General features: G+C 45.3%; 1 protein-coding gene across 4 annotated transcripts in view; it reads right to left on the bottom strand.

Moving 5' to 3' along the window:
* The window catches only part of LOC140206822 (uncharacterized), a 28396-nt gene extending 8116 nt beyond the window's left edge, over positions 1-20280 (bottom strand). For 2 of the 4 annotated variants that reach the window (XR_011888399.1, XR_011888400.1), the window contains exons 1-2: positions 20150-20280; positions 16871-17038 (exon numbers count right to left, since the gene is read on the bottom strand). Coding sequence is in view for 2 of the 4 variants with exons in the window: in XM_072275060.1 (XP_072131161.1) it covers positions 3014-4570 (1557 nt within the window). In the remaining 2 variants the exon portion in view is untranslated. Of the gene's footprint in view, positions 1-2; positions 4890-16870; positions 17039-20149 lie in introns of those variants that run through there. The other 2 variants (XM_072275060.1, XM_072275061.1) reach the window with 2 other exon arrangements.
* Positions 20281-27346: the final 7066 nt, after the last annotated feature.

The following is a 27346-nucleotide window of genomic DNA, read 5'->3' as shown; positions in this document are numbered from 1 at the left end:
AGAACACAACATCTTTCCTCAAATTAGGCCAGTAAAATTCTTTCATAATCCTGTTTACAGTTTTATTCACTCTGAAATGGCCACCTCAGGGCATACCGTGGGCCAAAGTTAAAATGTTAGTCCTATAAACTTTAGGGACTACAACTTGGTGAACAACTGCCCATTCCTCACTCACAGGTATAGCAGGCGACCTCCACTTCCTCATTAACACTCCATCCTTGAGATAATAGCCAACTGGTACTTTCTCAATCTCATTATCTGACAGAGCTGTTTCTTTTAAAGCTTCAATATCAGGGTCTCGGTTCTGTTCTGCTATAAACTCCTTCCTAGACAGAGATAAAACGTTCTCATCAGACTTACTACCTGAATCCTGTTGAAACAATGAAGACAGAAAAGTGCCTGACAGGTCATCATGAACTGAATCCCAATTTTTGGCTGACATGGGTATCGGAATCGTGCTGCACAGAACAGTCTGCATTGGCAGACTTTTTAGCCATACTTCAAGTTACTGCGCAGGAAGGATAAACGTTAAAGTCCATCTGTGGGTTATCAGTGGTTGGCTTAGTTGTCAACTGCACTGCAGGAATAACTTCACCATCTGCCAGGTCATTCCCTAACAACAAAGTAACATCTTCCACCAGTAAACTGGAGCATAATCTGATCTTAACAGGTCCTGAAACCAACCCTGACTGTAAAGTTGCCCTGTGCAATGGCACAGAAACCATGCCACCCCCAATGCCTTTAATAAGATTTACCTCACCAATGTCAGTCTCATCACCAAACTTTAGAACACTGTCTAATATAAGTGACTGAGGAGCACCAGTATCTCGAAGAATTTTCACTGGTACCGGGGTTGACCCTTCCTTTACTAATACAAACGCATCTGACACAAAATGATCAAATCCCTTCTTAACTCGGTCAGACCTCTCAGTCCTTAACTGAGCCTCAACAGAATGTTCAGAACCCGGTGGGTTTATCAGTGCTTCAACATATTGATCACAGGCATTTGGGACTGTCTCCTTTTCCTTTTTCTTCTTCAGGATGGAACAATTAGCCATAACATGACCAGTTTTCTTACAATAGTAACAAGTAAGAACAAAATATTTCTACTTCAACTGCTTCCCTCCATCCTTACTCTTGTCACTCATCCCAGCTTAAATTTCTGGTTTACCCTGGTTATCCCTGATACTCTTTTGGAAGCTCTTATTCGGGTAAACTTGTGAGTTAAAGCAAACTCATCTGCTAATCAAGCAGACTCCTGCAAACTGGCAGAATCGTTTTCATCTAAATATGTATTTATGTCATCAGGGACGCACCTTTCAAATTCTTCAATTAAGACCAACTCTTTCAAGCTGTTAAAATGATCATTTACATTCTTAGATGTGTACCAGCGGTCAAAACACACAAACTTCTCATGAGCAAATTCCGTATAATTCTGATTCACAGATTTCCTCAAATTTCTAAACTTTTGCCTGTATGCTTCTGGGACCAACTCGTAAGCTTTGAGCACAGCCTGTTTCACTGTGTCATAATCAGCTGCTTCATCAACTGTCAAAGCAGAATAGGGTTGCTGAGCCTTCCCCTTAATTACACTTTGTAAGAGAATAGGCCAACCCTCTTTTGGCCACTTTACACTCTGAACAAACTTCTCAAATGCAAAGTATTTATCAGCTTCTGCCTCGTCAAATGGAGGTACCAATTTAACTTCCTGACTGGCTTCAAACTTATCACCGAAGTCTAAAGCTAGACCCCTTTTCTGTGATCTCTCTATCTTTTCTAACTCGAACAGCCTCTGTCTTTCTGCTTCTTCTCTCTGCTTTTCTGCCTCTTCAGCCTCAAACTGCCTTTGCCTTTCCACATCCTCCATCTTTAATTTTTCTAACTTGTACTGGAGCTCAAGCTCACTAGGTTTACTTTCAGGAAACAGCTCCAACCCTTTCACTTTAAACACATCCTCAGATACAAAATACTCAGCTATTATCCTCTGCCTCTGTGACCTCCTCATTGTCGATTTCACCTTAGCAAGTTCTAACTTTTTAGCAATTCTCAACAAGTCAATCCTTCTGGCGTACTCTAACGCCTCAGAGGTTGGCGCTTGCAGAAATCTATCGACATCCATTGCTGCTGATTTTCCACACACAAGTAAATCAAAAAGGATTTCCCCAATGAAATTGATAATTAATCAATACACTCCCAATTTTGTTCCTATCCTGGACGCAGACTCCAATTTTGTTACGAACCGTAACATTTTAGAAATGAACCAGCAGCAGTAGACTACACCTGGAATTTGGTTTTGATGTTAAAACCACTATCTTTATTAGTATCTACTTATAATACAGTAACTTCAGAAAGATAAACAAAAGTTAACAGTGTTATGTGTATATATGTGTGTAAATATAACTTCCAGACTATTGAGCTCGGGGGAAACAAGCCTTAGAGTCTTGTGATGGTAAAGTACGAAAATTCAGTTCATCCACGGAATAGGTGATGAGAGAGAGATATTTGTAATCCCGGGTAAATGTCGAGAGAAGGCAATTATGTCGAATTCCACAGGTTCCACGGTGGTAAAATGAGATAACAGTCACCGTAGATTTTATCCGGCTTTGTTCCAAATCCACTTACAAATTATCACCTAAAGTGACTTGTCACAAGGGGTATCGTCTTCCAGTGAATTACCAGACCACACCCAGGCAAGGGATAACACGTAAGTGGTCTTCACAGGGTACCCCAAATCCGATCCACTCCTATGGATCAAACGAGGTGATAAACACACATTCGATGTTCGCTGAATCGATAATTAACCCACCCTTGTGGGCATAGAAGAGTTCTAAACAGTGACCCTTGGCCACTATTTCCCTTTTTTCAATCCTTCCATTTTTCCTCTGTCTCCGTCTGACTTTGAGTGTCTGCGTCCTTGGTTAAAACCAAACAAGCTGCAAGTCAGACTGATTCACCTTCTTAATCTCGCTCTCTCTCTTAAAATGACAGTCCACAGCAAATGAAACCTCGGGATTCATAACAACGGCCTCTTCCCATTGTGAACTGACTGGTGTGCCAGTAGTTGGGATGATTCAGTGAATCCCTTCCCACATTCTAAGCAGGTGAACAGTTTCTCCCCAGTGTGAACTTGCTGATGTCTCTGTAGGTTGGATGACTGAGTGAATCTCTTCCCACATTCTGAGCAGGTGAATGGCTTCTCCCCATTGTGAACTCGCTGGTGTTTCAAGAGACCAGATGACCAAGTAAATCCCTTCCCACATTCTGAGCAGGTGAACGACCACTCCCCAGTGTGAACTGACTGGTGTGCCAGTAGGTGGGATGACCGAGCGAATCCCTTCCCACAGTCTGAGCAGGTGAACAGCCTCTCCCCTGTGTGAACTCGCTGATGACTCTGTAGGGTGGATGACAGTACAAATCCCTTCCCACAGACTGAGCAGGTGAACAGCTTCTCTCCAGTGTGAACTCGCTGGTGACTCTGTAGGGTGGATGACCGAGTGAATCCCTTCCCACAGAATGAGCAGGTAAACGGCTTCTCCCCAGTGTGAACTCGCTGATGATTCTGTAGGTCGGATGACCGAGTGAATCCCTTCCCACAGACTGAGCAGGTGAACGGCTTCTCCCCAGTGTGAACTCGCTGATGACTCTGTAGGGTGGATGACCGAGTGAATCCATTCCCACATTCTGAGCAGGTGAATGGCTTCTCCCCAGTGTGAACTCGCTGATGACTCTGTAGGATGGATGACAGTGTAAATCCCTTCCCACAGACTGAGCAGGTGAACGGCTTCTTCCCAGTGTGAATTTGCTGGTGACTCTGTAGGGTGGATGACCAAGTGAATCCCTTCCCACAGACTGAGCAGGTGAATGGCTTCTCCCCAGTGTGAACTCGCTGGTGTCTCTGTAGGATGGATGACCGAGTGAATCCCTTCCCACAGTCCGAGCAGGTGAACGGCTTCTCCCCAGTGTGACCTCGCTGATGAATATGTAGGTGGGATGACTGAGTGAATCCCCTCCCACATTCAGAGCAGGTGAACAGCCTCTCCCCAGTGTGAACTTGCTGATGACTCTGTAGGGTGGATGACAGTGTAAATCCCTTCCCACAGACTGAGCAGGCAAATGGCTTCTCCCCAGTGTGAATTTGCTGGTGACTCTGTAGGTTGGATGACCGAGTGAATCCCTTCCCACAGACTGAGCAGGTGAACGGCTTCTCCCCAGTGTGAACTCGCTGATGACTCTGTAGGATGGATGACCGAGTGAATCCCTTCCCACATTCTGAGCAGGTGAATGGCTTCTCCCCAGTGTGACCTCGCTGATGAATCTGTAGGTGGGATAACCGAGTGAATCCCTTCCCACATTCTGGACAGGTGAATGGCCACTCCCCGGTGTGAACTGACTGGTGTGCCAGTAAGTGGGATGACTGAGTGAATCCTCTCCCACAGACTGAGCAGGTGAACAGCTTCTCCCCAGTGTGAACTCGCTGGTGTGTCAGTAAGTGAGATGACAAAGTGAATCCCCTCCCACAGTCCGAGCAGGTGAATGGCCGCTCCCTAGTATGAACTTGCTGGTGTGCCATTAGGTAGACGAGCAAGTGAATCCCTTCCCACAGTCTGAGCAGGTGAACGGCTGCTCCCCAGTGTGAACTGACTGGTGTGTCCACAGGTGGGATGACCAAATGAATCCTTTCTCACACACAGTACAGGTGAATGGCCTTGCCCAGTGTGAACTTGCTGATGGACCTTGAATTGAGATGACCGAGTGAATCCATTCCCACTGTCTGAGCAGGAAGGATGGTTGATTGAATCCCTTGCTCCACTTAAACAGCTAGACAGAGACAGCAAAACTGGTGTGCCATGTTTGAGATCCCTGGAGACAAATTCCTTCTTGTTTTTAACCTGTAAAAAGATTTTAAAAATCCATTAATGGATGTAGGACAACGTTTCAGATGAGGGTACTTGACTTGCCAAGGTTTGATCTAGTATCACACTGTTACAGTGAGGTTGAACCCAAGTTGGAGAGAGAAATCATCTTCTGACTGGCACTGTGCTGGTATCTGGAATGACCATCAATTCCCTGATGCTCTTCCTGTCTCACTGGATTGCAGTGCTTTAAAAGCGATAGAGAGGGGGCAGAAAGGGGAGGAGGGGTGGCATTACAGGTCTGGGATACTATTACAGCTACGGAAAGTGTAGGTAATGTAGCAGGATCCTCTTTTGAGTCAGTATGGGTTCAAGTCAGGAACAGGAAGGGAGCAGTTACTCTGTCAGGGGTATTCTATAGGCCCCCTGGTAGCAGCAGAGATACAGAGGATCAGATTGGGAAGCAGATTTTGGGAAGGTGCAAAAATAACAGGGTTGTTATCATGGGTGACTTTAACTTCCCTAATATTGATTGGCACCTGATTAGTTCCAAGGGTTTAGATGGGGCAGAGTTTGATAAGTGTGTCCAGGACAGATTCCTGTCACAGCATGTGGACAGGCCAACTAAGGGGAATGCCATACTAGATCTAAACCTAGGTAATGAACTGGGTCAGTTTAGAAATCTCTCAGTGGGTGAGCATCTGGGGTTCAGTGACCACCACTCCCTGGCATTTAGCATTATTATGGAAAAGGATAGAATCAGAGAGGACAGGAAAATTTTTAATTTGGGGATGGGCAAATTATGAGACTATAAGGCTGGAACTTGTGGGAGTGAATTGGGATGATGTTTTTGCAGGGAAATATACTATGGACATGTGGTCAACGTTTAGAGATCTCTTGCAGGATGTTAGGGATAAATTTGTCCCAGTGAGGAAGATAAAGAATGGTAGGATGAAGGAACCATGGCTGACAAGTGAGGTGGAAAATCTAGTCAGGTGGAAGAAGGCAGCATACATGAGGTTTAGGAAGTAAGGATCAGATGGGTCTATTGAGGAATATAGGGAAGCAAGAAAGGAGATTAAGAAGGGGCTGAGAAGAGCAAGAAGGGGGCATGAGAAGGCCTTGGCGAGCAGGGTAAAGGAAAACCCCAAGGCATTCTTCAATTATGTGAAGAACAAAAGGATGACAGGAGTGAAGGTAGGACCGATTAGAGATAAAGGTGGGAAGATGTGCCTGGAGGCTGTGGAAGTGAGCGAGGTCCTCAATGAATACTTCTCTTCAGTATTCACCAATGAGAGGGAACTTGATGATGGTGAGGACAATATGAGTGAGGTTGATATTCTGGAGCATGTTGATATTAAGGGAGAGGAGGTGTTGGAGTTGTTAAAATACTTTAGGATGGATAAGTCCCCGGGGCTTGACGGAATATTCCCCAGGCTGCTCCATGAGGCAAGGGAAGAGATTGCTGAGCCTCTGGCTAGGATCTTTATGTTTTCGTTGTCCATGGGAATGGTACCAGACGATTGGAGGGAGGCGAATGTTGTCCCTTGTTCAAAAGAGGTAGTAGGGGTACTCCGGGTAATTATTGACCGTGAGCCTTACATTTGTGGTGGGAAAGCTGTTCGAAAAGATTCTTAGAGATAGGATCTATGGGCACTTAGAGAATCATGGTCTGATCAGGGACAGTCAGCATGGCTTTGTGAAGGGCAGATCATGTCTAACAAGCCTGATAGAGTTCTTTGAGGAGGTGACCAGGCATATAGATGAGGCTATTGCAGTGGATGTGATCTATATGGATTTTAGTAAGGCATTTGACAAGGTTCCACATGGTAGGCTTATTCAGAAAGTCAGAAGGCATGGGATCCAGGGAAGTTTGGCCAGATGGATTCAGAATTGGCTCGCTTGCAGAAAGCAGAAGGTCGTGGTGGAGGGAGTACATTCAGATTGGAGGATTGTGACTAGTGGTGTCCCACAAGGATCTGTTCTGGGACCTCTACTTTTCGTGATTTTTATTAACGACCTGGATGTGGGGGTAGAGGGGTGGATTGGCAAGTTTGCAGACCACACAAAGGTTGGTGGTGTTATAGGTAGTGTAGAGGATTATTGAAGATTGCAGAGAGACATTGATAGGATGCAGAAGTGGGCTGAGAAGTGGCAGATGGACTTCAACCCGGAGAAGTGTGAGGTGGTACACCTTGGAAGGAGAAACTCCAAGGCAGAGTACAAAGTAAATGGCAGGATACTTGGTAGTGTGGAGGAGTAGAGGGATCTAGGGGTACATGTCCACAGATCCCTGAAAGTTGCTTCACAGGTAGATAGGTCAGTTAAGAAAACTTGTGGGGTGTTAGCTTTCATAAGTCGAGGGATAGAGTTTAAGAGTCACGGTGTAATGATGCAGCTCTATAAAACTCTGGTTTGGCCACAAGTGGAGCACTGTGTCCAGTTCTGGTCACCTCACTATAGGAAGGATGTGGAAGCATTGGAAAGGATACAGAGGAGATTAACCAGGATGCTGCCTGGTTTAGAGAGTATGCATCATGATCAGAGATTAAGGGAGCTAGTGCTTTACTCTTTGAAGAGAAGGAGGATGAGAGGAGACATGATAGATGCATACAAGATAATAAGAGGAATAGATAGGGTGGATAGCCAGCGCCTCTTCCCCAGGGCACCACTGCTCAATACAAGAGGACATGGCTTTAAGGTAAGGGGTGGGAAGTTCACGGGGGATATTAGAGGAAGGTTTTTTTACTCAGAGAGTGGTTGGTGCGTGGAATGCACTGCCTGAGTCAGTGGTGGAGGCAGATACACTCGTGAAGTTTAAGAGACGACTAGACAGGTATATGGAGGAATTTAAGGTGGGGGGTTATATGGGAGGTTGGGTTCGAGGGTTGGCATAACATTGTGGGCCGAAGGGCCTGTAATGTGCTGTACTATTCTATGTCGATATCTATGTCTCTATAAGAATGGGGCATTTCTGCCGTCTCCAATTTGTGACCTGGCTCAGTTTGACTCTCTCCATTGCTATTATTCCCTGTTCCCACTGAGCTGCATGGGCGCCTGGCCCCACAGTAACCGAAACACTCTCACACAAATAGCCTTTGTTGACGTGCAGCTGGGATTTTCTTTTATGTACTGTTAATTTAAAGTGCCACAGTTTTAACACCATGTAAAAAATTCCTGCTGAGATGAATGGTTGGTCCGCACAGCTGTTAAAAGGACTTAATGTGAATTTTTGGATTATTTCAGGTTCTTCTCACAGTCATGGAAAATTAAAACACAAAAACAGGCCCTTTGAGGCATCTGGTTTGTGCTGAACTATTTAAACCAGCGGTCCCCAACCACCGGGCCGTGGACCGGAACCAGGCCGCAGAGCATGTTCTACCGGGCTGCGAGGAAACGATATGATTTGGCGATAGGAGTCAGCTGCACCTTTCCTCATTCCCCGTCACGTCCACTGTTGAGCCATTATGCACGTGAGGTCATTCCCCACGCGTCACCCATGTCAGCGCGGGAAGGAGATCAACTCCTCGAGCTTGCAAATGATGGCGGGCTGATGTTTGATGTAACATCTCTGCTGGCATTCTGGATCAAAGTCAAGGCTGAATATCCTGAGATGGCCACAAAAGCACTGAAAACGTTGCTTCCATTTCCAATGTATCTCTGCAATGAATGCAATGAAAACTAAACTGCGGAATATACTGGACATTAGGAATCTCCTTCGAGTATTGCTGTCTCCCATCACCCATCGATAGGACCATTTTGTTGCAGGAAAACAAGCCCAGGGCTCCCACTGATTCAGTGATATTGGTGTGTTGCAATGATTTTATATGTTCATACAGGGAAAATATGTGCTGCGTGTTTAATATCCAAACAATACTTAAAATGTTATGATGCTATTGACTTATACAACTATATAACAATTACAGCACAGAAACAGGCCATCTCTGCCCTTCTAGTCCGTGCTGAACGCTTACTCTCACCTAATCCCACCGACCTGCACTCAGCCCATAACCCTCCACTCCTTTCCTGTCCATATACCTATCCAATTCTTTCTTTAAATGATAATATCGAACCTGCCTCTACCACTTCTACTGGAAGTTCGTTCAACATTCACTTCAAGCTCCCCTGTCCTCCCCTGATAATTGACTTATCACTATATTCATGCGAGGAAATATGCGCTGTGTGTTTAAAATTAAAATCGTTAGATAAACCCTTTTAGAAACAAAATTGAGTGTATTAGCTAATTATCATCTATATTCTGGTCGTGATTAACACACCCCCACCCCCGAGCAGAATCACCAAAAACGATTTGTAGAAAGAAATCGTACACGCGTGCGCAAGTTATGCATGCACACTGGTGCCCGCGCAAGGCTTCATGGTCATTGTAGTCTTTTCAGTGAAAACCCAGCGTATTTGACTGCTACTCGTCTGTTGACAACCCTACCCGCAACCCCCCCCACCCCCCCACCGGTCAGCCGATCCGCAAGTATATTGTCAATATGAAACTGGTCCGCAATGCACAAAAGGTTGGGGACCCCTGATTTAAGCTTTCTATTCCCTTATCCCTACCATCCAGGTACCTACACAAACCTCTTAAATGTTGAAAACAAACTTGCATGCACCACTTGTGCTGGCTGCTCATTCCACACTCAGATGACCATCTGTGTGAAGAAGTTTCCCCTCATGTTCCCGTTAACGTTTAACCTTTCACCCTTAACCCATGGCCTCTGGTTGTAGTCCCACCCAATCTCAGTGGAGAAAGCCAGCTTGCATTTACCCTATCTATAACCCACCATCACAATCAAATCTCCCCTCAATCTTCTGCATTCCAAGGAATAAAGTCCTGACCTGTTCAATGTTTCCTTTTAACCCAAGTCTTCCAGACCTGGCAACATCCTTGTGAATTTTCTCTGAACCTCTTTCACATCTTTCCTGTAGGTTGGTGACCAAAACTGCAAAGAATACTCCAAATTAGGCCTCAACAATGTCTTATACAAGTCAACATAACATCCATCTTTTGTTGTCAGTACTTTGGTTCATGAAGGTCAATGGGCTGAAATCTTTCTTTTCGCCTCTATCTAACTGTGATACCACTTTCTGTCAATTAAGGACTTGTACTCCCAGGTCCCTTTCTTCTACAACACTGCTCCGTACCTGACCAGTCACTGTGAAAGTCCTCCCTTGGTCGGTCATACCAAAGTGCAACTATTCACACTTGTCTGCTTTAAATTCCATTTTCCAGTTCTCAAACCATTTTCCCAGCTGGTCCAGATCTCACTTCGTCATGATAGTCTTCCTTGCTGTCCGCTACACCACCAATCTTGTTGTCATCCACAAATTTGTTTATTCCAGCTAACTATGTTATCTTCCAGATATCTGAGATAGATGACAAACAGCAACAGATCCAGCACTGATCCCTGTGACACACCACTAGTCTCAGGCCTCCAGTCAGAGAGGCAACCATCTGCTACCACAGTCTGGCTTCTCCCAAAGACAGTGTCTCATTCAATCTACTCTCTCATCTTGAATGCTGAGTGACTGAACCTTCTGGACCAACCTCCAACATTAGACTTTGTCAAGTGCTTTGCTAAAGTCCACGTAGACAAAATCCACTGCATTGCCTTCATCCACTTTACTGATAACTTCCTCGAGAGACTCTATAAGATTGGTTAGACATGACCTACCATGCACAAAGCCATGCTGCCGATCCTTAATCAGTCCACATCTATCCAAATACTTATATATCTGGTTCCTGCACATACGTTCCAATAACTTTCCCCCTACTGATGTCAAGCTCACCGACATACAATATTTTACTTTATTTTTAGAGCCTTTCTTGAAAAGTGGAAAAACATTGGCTGTCTTCCAATCCTCCAGCACCTCCCTTGTCACTTGGAATGATTTAAATATCTGTGCTTGTGCCCCGACAATTTCTGCACTTGTCTTCCCCGGGGTCTTAGGGAACAACTTGTCAGGCCCTGGGGATTTATCCACGCTAATTTGCCTAAAGACAGCAAACACCTCCACCTCTTTAATCTGTACAGGGTCCATGAAGTTGATGCTGCTTTGCCTCACTTCTATAGACTGTGTCCGTCTCCCATGTAATTATGGATGCAAACAAAAATCTCCCCCATCTATTTTGTCTCCTCATATGGATTACCATTCTGATCTTCCAGAGGATTAACTTTTTCCCTTGCAATCTTTTCGCTCTTAACAAATCTGCAGAATCCCTGAGGATTCTCCTCCACCTTGTCTGCTGAGACAATCTCATGCCTTCTTTATTTCTTTCATAAGTGTTCACTTCAATTTCCTGTATTTCATAACCACACCTGGAGTACTGTGTGCAGTTTTGGTCTCCAAATTTGAGAAAGGACATTCTTCCTATTGAGGGAGTGCAGCGTAGGTTCACAAGGTTAATTCGCGGGATGGCGGGACTGTCATATGTCGAAAGATTGGAGCAACTGGGCTTGTATACTCTGGAATTTAGAGGATCTTATTGAAACATATAAGATTATTAAGGGATTAGGCACGCTCGAGGCAGGAAGCATGTTCCCACTGATGGGTGAGTCGACAACTAGAGGCCATAGTTTAAGAATAAGGGGTAGGCCATTTAGAATGGAGTTCAGGAAAAGCTTTTTCACCCAGAGAGTGGTGGATATATGGAATGCTCTGCCCCAGAAGGCTGTGGAGGCCAAGTCTCTGGATGCTTTCAAGAAAGAGATGGATAGAGCTCTTAAAGATAGCGGAATCAAAGGTTATGGGGACAAGGCAGGAACTGGATACTGATAGTGGATGATCAGCCATGATCACAGTGAATGGAGGTGCTGGCTCAAAGGGCCGAATGGCCTACTCCTGCACCTATTGTCTATTGTCTATAAATACCTCATTTGTTCCTGTCTGCCTGTACCTGGTATGCGCTTCCTTTTTATTGATCTGGGAGACGAAAGTCAAAGGGGTGATGGAGCTGCATGGTGGGAGGTTGGGGGGGGAGGTGTCAAAATAAATTTGCAGGGCGAATGGGAGCCTGAATAACAGAACAGAGAGTGGAGGGGTTTTGAGACAGATGTTGTTCAGACCTCAGGAAACATTTGGAAAATTTGGACCATTTGGAAAAGCTCTTTACTGAAATGGTCATGAGAGTGTAGAATTAGACGTCAGCACAAGTGGTGAGTATGAGCTCAATTTCACAATTAAGAGAAGTTTGATAGGTACCTTGATGGCAGCGGTATGGAGGGTGATGGTCCTGGTGCAGGTAGTGGCATTAGACAGCTTAAATGTTTTTTCGGCATTGACTAGATGGGCCAAATAGCCTGTTTCCGTACTGAACTTTTCCATGTTTCTATGACAGAGAAGCCGGCCAGACTTGTTTGGAAGAGAAAGGTAAGAGTGATGACGGAGCAGCAATGGCTGGAGATTCTGGGAGCAATTCGGAAGCTGAGTGATCGATACTTCCGAATGAAATGGAAGCATTGGAAAGGCAGGAGGACACAACCGTGGCTAAACTGAGAAGCCAAAGCCGACATAAAAGTCAAAGAGAGGGCAAACAAAGGAGCAAAAAGTGTTGGGAAGTTTTTAGAATCCAACAGAAGATGACTAAAAATAAAGTCAGACGAGCTCAGTGTGTGGAATTTTGATATTGCAGTCATTAATGTGTTTTGGTAGCACCCAAAAGTCTGAGGCATTTGCAGGTACAAAATATCTGGGGCCTCAATATCTCTTCAAAACCAAGGTTCCCTGCACCAGTTACCTTTCAACTTTTATTTTGGCAGGCACATGCAAACTCTACATCCTCAAAATGTCACTTCTGTAGCCTCCCACCCACAAGTACTACTTTGCCAGAAAACAGCCTGTCCCAAATCACACTTGTCAGATCCTTTCTGATACCATCAAAATTGACCATTCTCCAATTTAAAATCTCAACCCATGATCCAGACCTCTCTTTTTCCATATTTACTTGGAATCTCATGGCATTGTGATCACTGATTTCTGTCTCCAGCCCTGGATCATTTCCTAACAGCTTATTGCACACTTCTACATTGGGAATTCTATATACTGATTAAGGGCACATTTGACAAACTCTACCCCATCTAGTCCTTTTACAGTATGGAAGTCCCAGTCAATACATGGAAAGTTAAAATCACTTACTGAATCAACCTTTGTTTCTGGCATAGTCTGCGATCTCTCTACAAATTTGGTTTCTCTAAATCCCTCAGACTGTTGGGTGCAACCAAGTCCCGATAATAGCTACAATATGATAATTCCCTGTCCTGAGCTCATCTGGTTTCCTACGATGCTTCTTGCATTGTGATATACTCAGCTCAGCACATTCATCACATCATGCTCAAACATTTGATTGCTGACTCTATCTGATGTCTGAACAACATCTGACTGGTGTCAAGAAAACAAACTCTCCCTCATTGTCACAAAAACAAAGGAGCTGATTGTGGACGACAGGAGGAATGGAGACAGGCTAACCCCTATTGGCATCAATGGATCTGGGGTTGAGAGGGTGAACAGCTTAAAGTTCCTCGGCATAAACATCACCAAGGATCTCACATGGTCTCTACATACCGGCTGTGTTGTGAAAAGAGCACAACAGCTCCTCTTTCACCTCAGATGGTTGAAGAAGTCTGGGATGGGGCCTGAAATTCTAAGGACTTTCTACAGGAACACAATTGAGTGCATCCTGACTGGCTGCATCACTGCCTGATATGGGAACTGTACTTCCCTTAATCGCAGGAACCTGCAGAGAGTGGTGCGGACAGCTGAGCACATCTATAGATGTGAACTTCCCACTATTCAGGACATTTACAGATACAGGTGTGTAAAAAGGGCCCAAAGGATATTGGGGACACAATTCATCACGACCACAAACTGTTCCTGCTGCTACCATCCAGGAAACGGTACCATAGCAAAAGGACCAACAGGCTCCGGGACATCACCAAGCCATCAGACTGATTAATTCATGCTGATACAATTGCACTTCTGTGTTATATTGACTGCCCTATGTCAAACTATTTATTATAAATTACTATAAATTACATATTGAACATTTAGATGGAGACATAAAGATTTCTACTCCTCATATATATGAAGGATGCATGTAATAAAGTCAATTGAATTCAATTCACCATCGACACGATCTGTTTTGTCATGCTGGCTCCCATTTCCCCTTCAACTTATTTTAACTTCATCACCATCTCCCCACACACTAGCACTAGTGAGCCTTACCACTAGGATATTAGTCCCTTCTTGTTCTGTTCCCCGAACTAATGAATCCCCTATCACCCCTTTGACCTTTCTCTGCCAGGCAATTCCTCCCCCAGCATTTTCTAAAGTGGTCCACCTGTTGTTGTGCGGGATAGCATCAAGAGTACTCTGCGATGCTATTTAACGTCATTCCCCTTCCTGACTCTCACCCAGTTTCCTGTGTCCTGCACCTTGGGTGTAACTCACCTCTCTTCATGTCATATCTATCACACCCTCCAACTCCTGGATGATCCGGAATTCCTCCACTTCAAGTTCCAACTCCTTAAAGTGCAGGGTTACAAGCTGCAGCTGAATGCACATCTTGTAGGTGAGGGCATCAGGGATACCGGGTTCAAGCCAAAGAGCCTAGGGAAGAGCCTGGGTTCTTTGCCTACACCTTGACGAAACAAGCATCCAGCACCAAGGGAGACTGGCAAGACTTGACCGTGGGCCAACTGCGATACTGGAAGGAGTCTGAGGTGAAGACGTGACATCTGGTAAGGCACACTTTTAATATTGACCGAACCCAAGACGTTGTACCCCATCTCTGGGCAATTTCACCCTCCCTATCCGGATCACCTTGAGAGAAGGACAGACTCTCCCACCCATTCCGCAATAGCCTCTCAATCCTGAGGCAATATTTTATGAGGATGCAAGCTGTTTGTGAATCCAGCAGGATATTCTGGCTATGCGATAGTGACGGACAGTGAGATAGTTGTGCAGGCCTCTTTTGAAGCAGCTGTCTTCATCCAGAAGGCTGAGCTGTTTGCTCTGACTCGTGCCTGTATCCCAGCAACAGACAAAAGTGCGAACGTTTACACAGACTCCCGTTATGCATTTGGAGTTGTACATGACTATGGGCCAACTAACCAAAAATGTCCAAGCATTACATTCACAGGTATGGCAGGCTTACAAGGAAGAGAACTACCCTACAGAGAGGAGGGACTATCCCACCATAGGATCTGGGAATTTTGTCCTGATCAAGAACTGGGATTGAGGGAAACTCGGACCTCGGTGGAGAGGACCATATCTGGAGTTACTGACCACTCCCACGGCTGTGAAACGGAAGGGGCAATCTCAGTGGATACATCAAACAGACAACAAACGTGTTACTGAAGGAACTGAGTCGAAGGACTCTCTCGGACTAAAGGAAAATGTATTAGTTGATAGTGGTGTTCGTGTTTATGTCTTTGAGAGGGCTCACCCCAGCATCCAGGGGCTCCCATGTTAATAACTTTCTGTTGCTCTGTCACACCTATGCCAAACAGATAGAACTGGGGGCCTGCTAGGTTTGTGCCGAAATTCCCCAGCATGGTAAAACTATGATTCCAATGTTAGTAATCCCGCTCAACCAGAGTGAGGAACTCCCAGCATGGGCTTTCTCAAATAGCACCCGGAGAAGTGAGGTGAGGAACTGTGGTTCAGTCAGAGATGACTGTGGTTGTCAGTGTTCTGAGGGATGGTATCTCTCAAACGGAACTTCCTATACTGGGAGACATGCATCCTGGCCATACTTGCAGGTGCCCAGCAGCGGAGAGGAATAACTGAGACTGAGTGATTTTGGATTATCGCTTTTCTCTCCTATAGAGTAGCCAGGAATTCATGAGAGATAATCAATTTGGCTACAGCACTTGAGGAGCTGGCCACAATACTGCAGGGGCCCTGACAGAAACACAGGCCCAAGTAACAGAAATATCCACTGAAATGATTGCAATCCGGCAAACAGTCCCACAGAATCATATGGCTTTAGATTTTATCCTGGCTGAGAAAGGGGGAACCTGTGCTATTATTGACACAGAATGCTGCACCTATATCCCTCATGAATCTACTAACATTACATCCCTCTCCGAGCACACTGCCAAGGAGACTGACAGCATCAAGAGAGTAGGGCAGGATTTACACGGGTTCACCGAAGGGTCGAAATGGTGGTCTTCGAAGGCCTGTTCTGTAATATGTGGGGCATGATATTGCATTATGGCTTAATAGTTGTCGATATCATTGTTATAATTACCGTTGTATGCTGTTTTGCCCACTGATAAGTCAATGCTGTACTCAGTTGCTTTCTCTGTAAAAAAATTACTGCTTTGTTGATCATGTAATGATCAAAATGAGGGAATGGTAAAGTATGTAAAAGGGTTAACGCTTTGCTAAACAATCACCTGTTCTTCTGAAAGAAACTGCTGATGACAAACAGATGTGCTGAGCCATGCTGAGCCATATTTCTTCTTGAGGGTAGCTAGCTGGGGTTTCAGGATGCTTATCTCCTTGTGCAGTCATGCATAGAGATAGGACAGCTTCAGTCTGTTCTCTGTGTGTAAGCCATTATGACTATTTGTAATTTGCCTTTAGGGGCTGTCCTGTAGTAAATAACTTTTGCTCCAGCCTGTCTTGTGTTTGGGGTGTCTGGACAGATATTCCTGTGATTTAAGGGGAATTGTTAGTCAGTTAGTGGATAGGGCAAGAAAAGTCATAGACTGTTCCTGTTTGAGCGACTAACTGAGTAAGCCCCGAGTGCGTGGAATAAACAGTTGGTACTTATGCGGTCTCTCAGTGACTTTATCTGGATTCCACTTCCACAGAATGGGAGTGGTTTTAAAGGGCTGGGCTGCTGGAAACACATTACCAGACCTGGAGTGATTACAACTGGGTCTGACAGAGGCATAACTGGTTCTTCTGGGCACATTCAGTCTCACTCCAACTATTTCCTACCTTCCTTTGTACAGATATGTAATGTCTGAAGGACCAGTGTTTGAGTAAATGAGACTCACCAAACTTTCTCCTGACCGAATCACTGGATTCTCCAAGTCAGAAGGGTTCTCTCCAGTTGATGCTCTCAATCCTCGGGCTGGTTCACTTGTTGCTGTTCCCTCGTCTTCAGTCGTGGTTTGCTTCCAGTTGGGGTTTTTCTTCCAATGAATCTCTCACTGCAGGTCTATCTTTAACATGAAAGATAATGAAGCACATTAACAATACAAAGAAGCAAACATTTCTGCTTAATGTTACTAAGAACAAAACTCACTGAAAATGAAACGTTGAAGGCAGATATAATGATCTCAGTGAACAATCTTTTATTGTCCCTCACATGTCACAAAATGCTATGGGATAAGAAGGAGCCATCATTCAGTCATGGTAAGACATAAGACACAGGAACAGAATTAGGTGATTGGATCCATCTGGTCTGCCCCACCACTCAACCATGGCTGATTTTTTTTCCAACACTATATTCATGCCTTCCATCTGTAACCCTGAAGCTACTTCGTAATCATGAATACATTAATCTCTGTCATAAATATACACAAATGGCAGCCTCAACCAACCTCTGCGGCAACAAATTCCACAGATCAGACATCTTTTAGTCAATTTTTTTTCTCATCTCCGTTTTAAAGGGAAGCATCTTTATTCTGAGACTGCTGTCAGACCACAGACGCTCCATCTAATGGAAATATCCTCTCCATGTCCACTGTATCCAGGCTTTTCAGCATTTAGTAGGTTAACTTAACCATATGTTCCTCCACCGCCCCCCCCACCCCCCGTCCCTCTGAACTCCATTGAGCACAGGTCCAGAACCATCAAATGCTCCTCATACATAAAGCTGATCATTCCTGAGATTATTCTTGTAAACCTCGTTAGCAACAACTGTACTGAACACATTACCAGGAAGAACAGACAGATTGGTACGAGGATAATTTACAGGGAAAAGTTGTGCTTTCTTTACTGTTCTACTGTCACAGAACGAGCCAGTTCCATTTCCAGGTTAAAACAGGTTCATTTCAGGAATTATAAACCATTCCAGGGTGAATGTAATAGAAAGACACTGGAATTTCCAGAAACACACAGCTGGTGAGGAACAACCGTGGGGAGAGGAACAAACTTTACAATTCAGGTTAATAACGTTTTATCAGAATGACTTCAAACATTTTCTGCTTTTAGTGCAGATCTTCAGCAACTTGAGATTCTGCTTGATTTCCACCGAGTCACAGAGAGGTGACAGTGAGTTGTGGGGGGGGCGGTGTGGGTGGGATTTCCAAACACAGTTTGAACACCAAATTCACGGGTCTATTTCTACTGTTGTAAACATGGAATAGCCCATTTACCCATGGACTCTCCCTTTGAGGATGGAATGGGAGCTCATCCTCTCCTCAGATTAGCAGTCATTGCTTCCAAAGGAACTCCAGAAACAAGCATCTGATCCCAGACCAGAAATACTCACTCAACACCTCATAAGCCCAAGCAGCTCGATCCCCAGGTCCATTTTACCTGGATCAAAAACTGTGATATCCCAGGACCCAACCTCACAGAGTCACACAGCTGACCCTGCCACTCACTGACCCTGAGAGTCTCACACATCATCCCCACATTTCACACTGGGTAGTGCAATCCAGGATTTCCCCACAACCAATGTCCAGCTGCTCGAAATTTCTGCTTCACTGCAGAAGGATGACCATCCAGCCCCACCTGTAGAAGCACTAACCAAAGTCAAAACCAAAACACCGACAGTTCCATATGCCTGGAAAGCTGATCACAGGATAATAGCCCAAGCACCAACTCTCCCAGTACTCTTTGCTGCCAGTAAAATACTGCAGTGTGTCAGCCAGTCACAGTTCAAACACTAGCAATCCCACACCAATGCACAACAGAACTGGAACCTGATGACCCTCTGGCATTCCAGCTAACAAAAACTGATTCTGGGAGTAACTCATCAAGCCCTAATGTGCAAAGGAACACTTCACAATCAAGACAAAGGTTAGAAGAAAGATTGCTGATATATAACACTGAGGAGGTGGGACACAGGGTGGACTGAGGTTGACCCAGATGGTTGATGCATATCACTGAACCAGGGCAGGTGGGGTTAGCAGACTGGACAGAGGTTGAACAAGATGGGCAGGAATGTGCAGGTGGAACCAGGTGGGAGAAGGGATCAAGGACAATCAATGATGGTCCTCCAGCAATACACAGATACTGAATGAATAGTACAAAAGATTCTAAAATAACAAAGCTGGAACAAACAACAGGAACTTTGCCATATATACTTTGACCCTCATCAAATTTTTATCAACACACCATAGAAAATTTCCCATCCGGACACTTCTCCCTTTTGCATGGTAACTACTCTGCCCGTGTCTACGAGGAACTGCAGAGACCTTTGGATACAGATCTTGTCTTGTGCATACTGCACCAACCACCGTCGCTGGGCTCCTAACGTGCAGGAGCAATGTGTGGTTAAGTGCTTTGCTCACGGACACAACACGCTGCCTGAACTGAGGCTCAAACTCACGACCTTCAGATTGCTAGTTCAACAGCTTAACCATTTGGCCGTGTGCACATCACAGAAACCATTCTCCCCCCTGGACTTCCCAGTCCCTTGGTAAACCAGGCAGTGAAATCAAAGATCCCCATAACCTGGGACATACTCCTTTCTCACCCACCCCATTCAGAGAGAAGACACAACAGCCAGAAAGCTCAAGAACAAATGCGAGGAGCCTCAGGAAGCGAGGTGAGTTGGGGAAAGTTAACGGGACTCAGTGGCCAACATCATATTTCCCAACACAATATGGAGGAAGCATCATCACCCATCCGGGGATACTATAATAGATAGATAGATAGATAGATATACTTTATTGATCCCGAGGGAAATTGGGTTTCGTTACAGCCACACCAACCAAGAATAGACTATAGGTATAGCAATACAAAAACCACAAACAAACAAACAACAAAATGCAAACTATGCCAGGTAGAAAATAAGTCCAGGACCAGCCTATTGGCTCAGGGTGTCTGAGTACACACCACGTGATCTTGCGTCACAAAGCGGAGGGCGGGGCAGATCTGCGGCACACAGCCTCACGTGACTTGTTGGCGGGACTTCCATTTCAATTCTGTGGAAATAGACAGCTTGGGATCCTGGTTTGGATTGTTCAATGAAGATTAAGTGAAGTCTACGCATTTCTGACGAGCCCAGATAACTCGAAAATAAACGAGTAATTGGCCCTCAGTTCGGGACTCACGGCCAGCATCAGATCTCCCCGCTCGGGATCGGTCTCAATACTCACCGATGGGAAAGTGATATCTTCGGCCCGCAGAAGTGATCCCCACTCAGGTTGCAAGGACACCCTACCCGATCCCGCAGACGATCGGCTTCAGCACTGAGCGGAAAGGAAAACACCGCCCACCCGGACACTGTGAGCATGCGCAAAGTGAGTGTTACATCATCCGGAGGGCGGGGCCTTGGAAAAGACGCGCAGATGCTGCCCAGCTGTGGTTAAGGGGCAAACGCGATCACGTGATCAATGGGGTCTACCACCCAGGCGGGGACTCCAGCTACCAACTACTCACCTTAAATGTATTCGACACTTTAACCCCAGGGAAAATATATCATCTGTCAACTCTGCCTATTCCTCTCGTAATCTTATAAACGTCTACACGAGGAATTCTGCAGATGCTGAAATTCAAGCAACACACATTCCAAGTTGCTGGTGAACGCAGCAGGCCAGGCAGCATCTCTAGGAAAACGTACAGTCGAAGTTTCAGGCCAAGACCCTTCGTCAGCACAAACTGAAGGAAGAGTTAGTAAGAGATTTGAAAGTTGGGGGGGGGGGGAGATCCAAAATGATAGGAGAAGACAGGAGGGGGAGGGATGGAGCCAAGAGCTGGACAGGTGATTGGCAAAAGGCATATGAGAGGATCATGGGACAGGTCACACCAGCCTGCGCCGCTCTGGAGAAAACAACCTCTCGTTATGGCTCATGCCCTCTAATCCAGGCAGTATCCTGGTAAACCTCCTCTGTGCCCTCTCCAAAGCCCCGACGTCCTTCCGAGAGTGGGGGCGACCAGAACTGTGTGAAATACTCCAGATATGGTCTAACTAGTTTTATAAAGCTGTGTTACAAACTGTAACGTTTTAGAAACGATCCAGCAGCTGGAGTCTGGTTTTGATGTTAAAACCACTATCTTTATTAGTATCTACTTATTATATAGTAACTGAACGAACTAAAGGAAAGTTAACAGTGTTATGTGTGTATATATGTGTAAATATAACAGCCAAACTTGCCGCTCACATCTCCTCTCACCTTAACTGTATGAAACATTTCAACCCCCAGTAAAATATATATCGTCTATCCACTCTATCTATACATCTCGTAATCTTATAAACGGCAAGTTTATTTCTTTGCACAGAGTGGTGGGTAGCTGGAGTCCCTGCCTCGGGTGGGAGACTGAGGGAACAAAGCTTTGAGTCTTGAGATAATAAAGTAGGAAAATTCAGTAATCCACGGAATAAATGATGGGGGAGAGATATTTGTAATCCAGGGTGAAACGTAAAGAAAAGGCCGTTACATCAAAATAACTGTCGTCGAAGTTCTTATCCGTTGAATCCGTCCACATACGAGTTATCAGCGAAAGTGACGAGTCACAGGAATACCGTCTTCCAGGGGTTACTATACAACACACCCAGGCAAGGGTTAACACAAGCGGTCCCCCAAGATATTCCAAAATTCAGTCCTATGGATTATACAAAGTGATAGCCACATACATTCGTTGTGGTTCCGTGTACCGATGATCAACCCACTCTTGTGGGCATAGGAGACCTCCAAGCCTCAGCTGCGACAAACTGAAGCTATCAGCTTTTCCAGTCTCAGTCTCAGTCTCACTCTCTCTCTCTCTCTCTCTCTCTCTCTCTCTCTCTCTCTCTCTCTATATATATATATATATATATATATATATATAGATAGATAGATAGATAGATAGATAGACAGATAGACTGGCCGACTGCCTGTCTGCAGATCGCTCTCTCTCTCTTATGGTTAAATCCACAGTTAGCGCTGTCAGCCTGTGACTGACGTCATAGCCCCGCCTCCTCACTCCGGCGCTCTTAAAGACACAGTCACAGTCCGACCGCAGGCTCGCAACAGCCGCAACACAACTTCCCGACTTTTCAACTCAGTGCTTCAACTAATAAAGACAACCACGCCATTTGCCTTCTTAACCACCCGATCAATCTGTGCAGTCTCTTTCAGGGAGCGGTGAACTTGGAGTCTAAGATCCCTCTGATCATCAACACTGTTCAGGGTTTTACATTTAACAGTGTACTGTCTCATACATTCGACCAACCGAGCTGCCAAGATGATCATCACTAATCAAATCTCATTGAGATTTCTCATGTCCTGTTGAATTTATTGCCAAGTGCACAAGTACGGGAAGGTGCAGGTACAGAGAAACACTGACTTGTGGCAGCATCACAGACAAGTACACTCAGATAACACACGGAACACAAATTATACGATTCTCTGTCAGTAACAATCTATAAATACGTTTTATGTCATTAACAATATATAAAATACATTGTGTCCTGATCAATATTAAAATATGCATTTTAGATAGATATATAGATAGACATACTTTATTGATCCCGAGGGAAATTGGGTTTCGTTACAGTTGCACCGACCAAGAATAGAGTATAAATATAGCCATATGAAAACATAAATAATTAAATAAAAATATGTAAATTATGCCAGATGGAAATAAATCCAGGACCAGCCTATTGGCTCAGGGTGTCTGACACTCCATGGGAGGAGTTGTAAAGTTTGACGGCCACAGGCAGGAATGACTTCCTATGACGCTCTGTGTTGCATCTCGGTGGAATGAGTCTCTGACTGAATGTACTCCTGTGCCCAACCAGTACATTATGTAGTGGATGGGAGACTTTGTCCAAGATAGCATGCAATTTGGACAGCATTCTCTTTTGCATGTGAGATTTCCCTTGGCAAATCATATGGCCGGAGTCCAACAGCAAAAAAAAACCTGTTTTATTCTAAGTCTTCTCTGAATTGCAATTGGAGTGGGTTTTATCTACACAGATGGCCATTTAAAGTAAACACATACTTCATTCCATTCCTCAGCTCTTGTCTGAATTTCCTCCGGGTCAGTGTATAGATACAAGTATTGGTGCACACACTGAGAGTCTGCAACATGAACCCAAACTGCTGTAGTATATATACCGGTGAACTCAAATATCTGTCCAAGTAATAGTAATCTTCCTTTAGCCATTTCAGTGAATTAGCTGCATAGGGAATCCAAAATGATATGAAATTAGCTGAAATTGCAAACAAAGTGTGCCACCTCACCTTTCTCCGGGTTGAACTCCATCTGCCACTTCTCAGACCACTTCTGCATCCTATCAATGTCTATCTGCAATCTTCTACAATCCTCTACACTATCTGAAACAACACCAACCTTCGTGTCGTCTGCAAAATTGCCAACCCACCCCTCCATCCCCACATCCAGGTCGTTAATAAAAGTCACGAAAGTTGGAGGTCCCAGAACAGATCCTTGTGGGACACCACTAGTCACAATCCTCCAGTCTGAATGTACTCCCTCCACCACCACCCTCTGCCTTCTGCAGACAAGCCAATTCTGAATCCACCTGGCCAAACTTCCCTGGATCCCATGACTTCTGACTTTCTGAATAAGCCTACCGTATGGAACCTTGTCAAATGCCTTAGTAAAATCCATGTGGATCACATCCACTGCACTACCCTCATCTATATGCCTAGTCCCCTCCTCAAAGAACTCTATCAGACTTGTTAGACACGACCAGCCCTTCACAAACCTATGCTGACTGTCCCTGATCAGACCATGATTCTTTAAATGCCCATAGATCCTACCTCTAATAATCTTTTCCAACAGCTTTCCCACCACAGACGTAAGGCTCACTGGTCTATAATTACCCGGACTATCCCTGCAACCCTTCTTTGAACAAGGGGACAACATCCGCCTCCCTCCAGTCCTCTGGTATCATTCCCGTTGGCAACGAGGACATAAAGATCCCAGCCAGAGGCTCAGCAATCTCTTCCCTCGCCTCATGGAGCAGCCTGGGAAATATTCCGTCAGGCCCCGGAGACTTATCCATCCTAATGTATTTTAACAACACCAACACCTTCTCTCCCTGATTATCAACATGCTCCAGAACATCAACCTCACTCATATTGTCCTCACCATCATCAAGTTCCCTCTCATTGGTGAATACCGAAGAGAAGTATTCATTGAAGACCTCGCTCACTTCCACAGCCTCCAGGCACATCTTCCCACCTTTATCTCTAATCGGTCCTACCTTTACTCCTGTAATCCTTTTGTTCTTTTCATAATTGAAGAATGGCTTGGGGTTTTCCTTTACCCTACTCACCAAGGCCTTCTCATGCCCCCTTCTTGCTCTCCTCAGCCCTTCTTAAGCTCCTTCCTCAATAGACCCATCTGATCCTTGCTTCCAAAACCTCATGTATGCTTTCTTCTTCCACCTGACTAGATTTTCCACCTCACTTGTCACCCATGGTTCCTTCACCCTACCAATCTTTATCTTCCTCACCGGGATAAATTTATCTCTAACATCCTGCAAGAGATCTCTAAACATCGACCACTGGGGTCTTGAGGCTTGAGTTTGAGACAGACTGGGGACTTGAGGTTTGAGCTTGGAGACAGGCTGGCGTCTTGAGGCTTGAGCTTGGAGACAGGCTGGCGTCTTGAGGCTTGAGTTTGAGACAGGCTGGGGTCTTGAGGCTTGAGTTTGAGACAGGCTGGGGTCTTGAGGCTTGAGTTTGAGACAGGCTGGGGTCTTGAGGCTTGAGTTTGAGACAGGCTGGGGTCTTGAGGCTTGAGTTTGAGACAGGCTGGGGTCTTGAGGCTTGAGTTTGAGACAGGCTGGGGTCTTGAGGCTTGAGTTTGAGACAGGCTGGGGTCTTGAGGCTTGAGCTGGGAGACAGGCTGGGTACTGGGCTCTTGAGGCTTGAGGCTAAGGACTTGGCTTTTGAGGCTTGAGGCTGGGGTCTTCGCTCTTGAGGCTGGGGTCTTCGCTCTTGAGGCTTGAGGCTGGCGTCTTGGCTCTTGAGATGCGTAGGCTGATAACTCGGACACAGGTACTCGGAAACAAACTGGGAACTGTACATCAACACAGCGCAGGGACTAACCTTCGAAAAGCTGGGACTCATCGTTAACACGACACCAACATGAGACTGGACAGTACATAGACACAGAGCTGGAACTTAGACAAGCCGGGACTCAACTTCATCTCCACACGAAAACTGCCGGACTTACCCAACAGAGGCAAAGACAAAACAGATATCCCGCAGGGCAACGGCTGAACGGCCTGACTTACCTCACGGAGGCAAGGACAAGAAGAGTCAAACACCAAAGAACGGCAGACAGTTCCATCTCTGCATCGGGGTCGCTCCGAGTAGTAGTTACGGCCAGCAACCTTGGCTAGCTATGGAAACAGCCGGATCCGTACCTAGCTTGCAGTGACTGACGGCCACTCAGCTGGCCCAGGGAACAGCCGAATCCATCCCGCAAAGACAGCTCCGACTACTGACAGCAAGGCTCCATGAGGGGATGATTCCCCAAAGCGACCTAAAGACGGCAAATAGCCGCTCTAGCCTTCCACCGACAGATTGCTCCCAGGGGATCTTGACAAGACAAACCAGCAACCCACAGTCGTCCCCAAGGCTACTTATATTCCAAGCCTCAAGATGCGAAACTGGTGCCTATGATTAACTCAAATAAAACGGGACAGCTGGAAGACCCGGAGTCCTGACTCCACGGACCGTACCGTGACACCCACACTCTCACACTGTAGCAGAGACTGACAGATACAGAATGAAGCCCACACTCTCATACTGTAACAGAGACTGACAGATACAAATTGAAGCCCACACTCTCACACTGTAACAGAGACTGACAAATACAGAATGAAACCCACACTCTCACACTGTAACAGAGACTGACAGATACAAATTGAAGCCCACACTCTCACACTGTAACAGACACTGACAGATACAGAATGAAACCCACACTCTCATACTGTAACAGAGACTGACAGATACAAATTGAAACCCACACTCTCACACTGTAGCAGAGACTGACAAATACAGAATGAAACCCACACTCTCACACTGTAACAGAGACTGACAGATACAAATTGAAGCCCACACTCTCACACTGTAGCAGAGACTGGTATGTATGTACAGTATGAAATGCACACTCTCACAATGAACCAGAGAGTGGGAACTGAAGTACGCCACGCTCTCATTCTGTTCCAGGGACTGATATCCATAAAATTATCCCCACACCGTCACATTCTACCGGAGACAGGTGGGTACAGAATTAACCACCACTCCACACTCTACCGGCGACAGGCAGGTGGAGAATGAAACCCAGACTCTTATATTATCCGACTGAATGTCTCCGGTTTGTCGATTGTCTCTCATTGCTGTCGTTCTCTCTCACTAATTCCGCATTTTATGTTAACTACATATTAACCTCCTCTTCATTTTCACCTTGAAACCGACTGCATGCTCAGTCCTTTCCTCTCTCTGGCAAACTGGCCTGTGACTCTGTTCTCCCAATTTTCTGTTCTTCTTCTTTCATTCTGCTGTGAATAATTCTTGTTTCTACAACATGGTCTTGCAGCTGTTTCAATGTCGCTTCTGTTTCTTCGATCGCTTCATCGATGTGCTGACTCCTCCTGACGGAGAAGAGAAAGTCATGAACTGGGAGATCGACAAAGAATTTAATAAATGTACTGACGTTCATTTGCCTGTGTGTGTGTGTGTGTGTGTGTGGTGTGCATCTGTCTGTCTGTGTGTGAGGGAAAGAGAGTATGTGTGTATTTGTGCGTGCGTGTGTGTGTGTGTGTGTGTTGTGTGCATCTGTCTGTGTGTGAGGGAAAGAGAGTATGTGTGTATTTGTGCGTGCGTGCGTGCGTGTGTGTGTGTGTGTGTGTGTGTTTCTGTGTGTATCTGCTAATAGCGGTTTTTCATATGGCTTTATGTGATGGTATAGCCCTATTTGTCGGTCCTGCATTCATTTCTGCAGGGCACTGCGAAGGTAATGTCAAGGACACGGACATTTTTTATGTTTAACCATGAGAAGAATCGGAATGGAATCTATAGTTGGCAGAAAGTATTTTATTAAATTATGCCCGTATTCACACCTGGGAGAAACGTGTTGATGGTTGTGCTCTTAACCCCCAGGACAGTGAATGGCAGTCGTATCAGCCCATTGTATTTCTACAGCTAATTGACAATATTTCAGAATCTAACTGTTCCTCAGGTGGATTCAACGTCGGCTTTGTCCGTCACTTTACCGTTTCAAAATCCACAGAACGAGTAGGAAATTTTATACATATTCGTTATAAGATATATAAGAGGTTCACACTTACAAACGTAACTGTAACTGCTTAAGAAGCACTCTTTCCCTGAATC

This window comes from Mobula birostris, chromosome 13, assembly GCF_030028105.1.
Source record: "Mobula birostris isolate sMobBir1 chromosome 13, sMobBir1.hap1, whole genome shotgun sequence".
In the NCBI taxonomy this organism is placed as follows: Eukaryota; Metazoa; Chordata; class Chondrichthyes; order Myliobatiformes; family Myliobatidae; genus Mobula; species Mobula birostris.
This window is presented reverse-complemented; position numbering and strand designations above follow the sequence as displayed.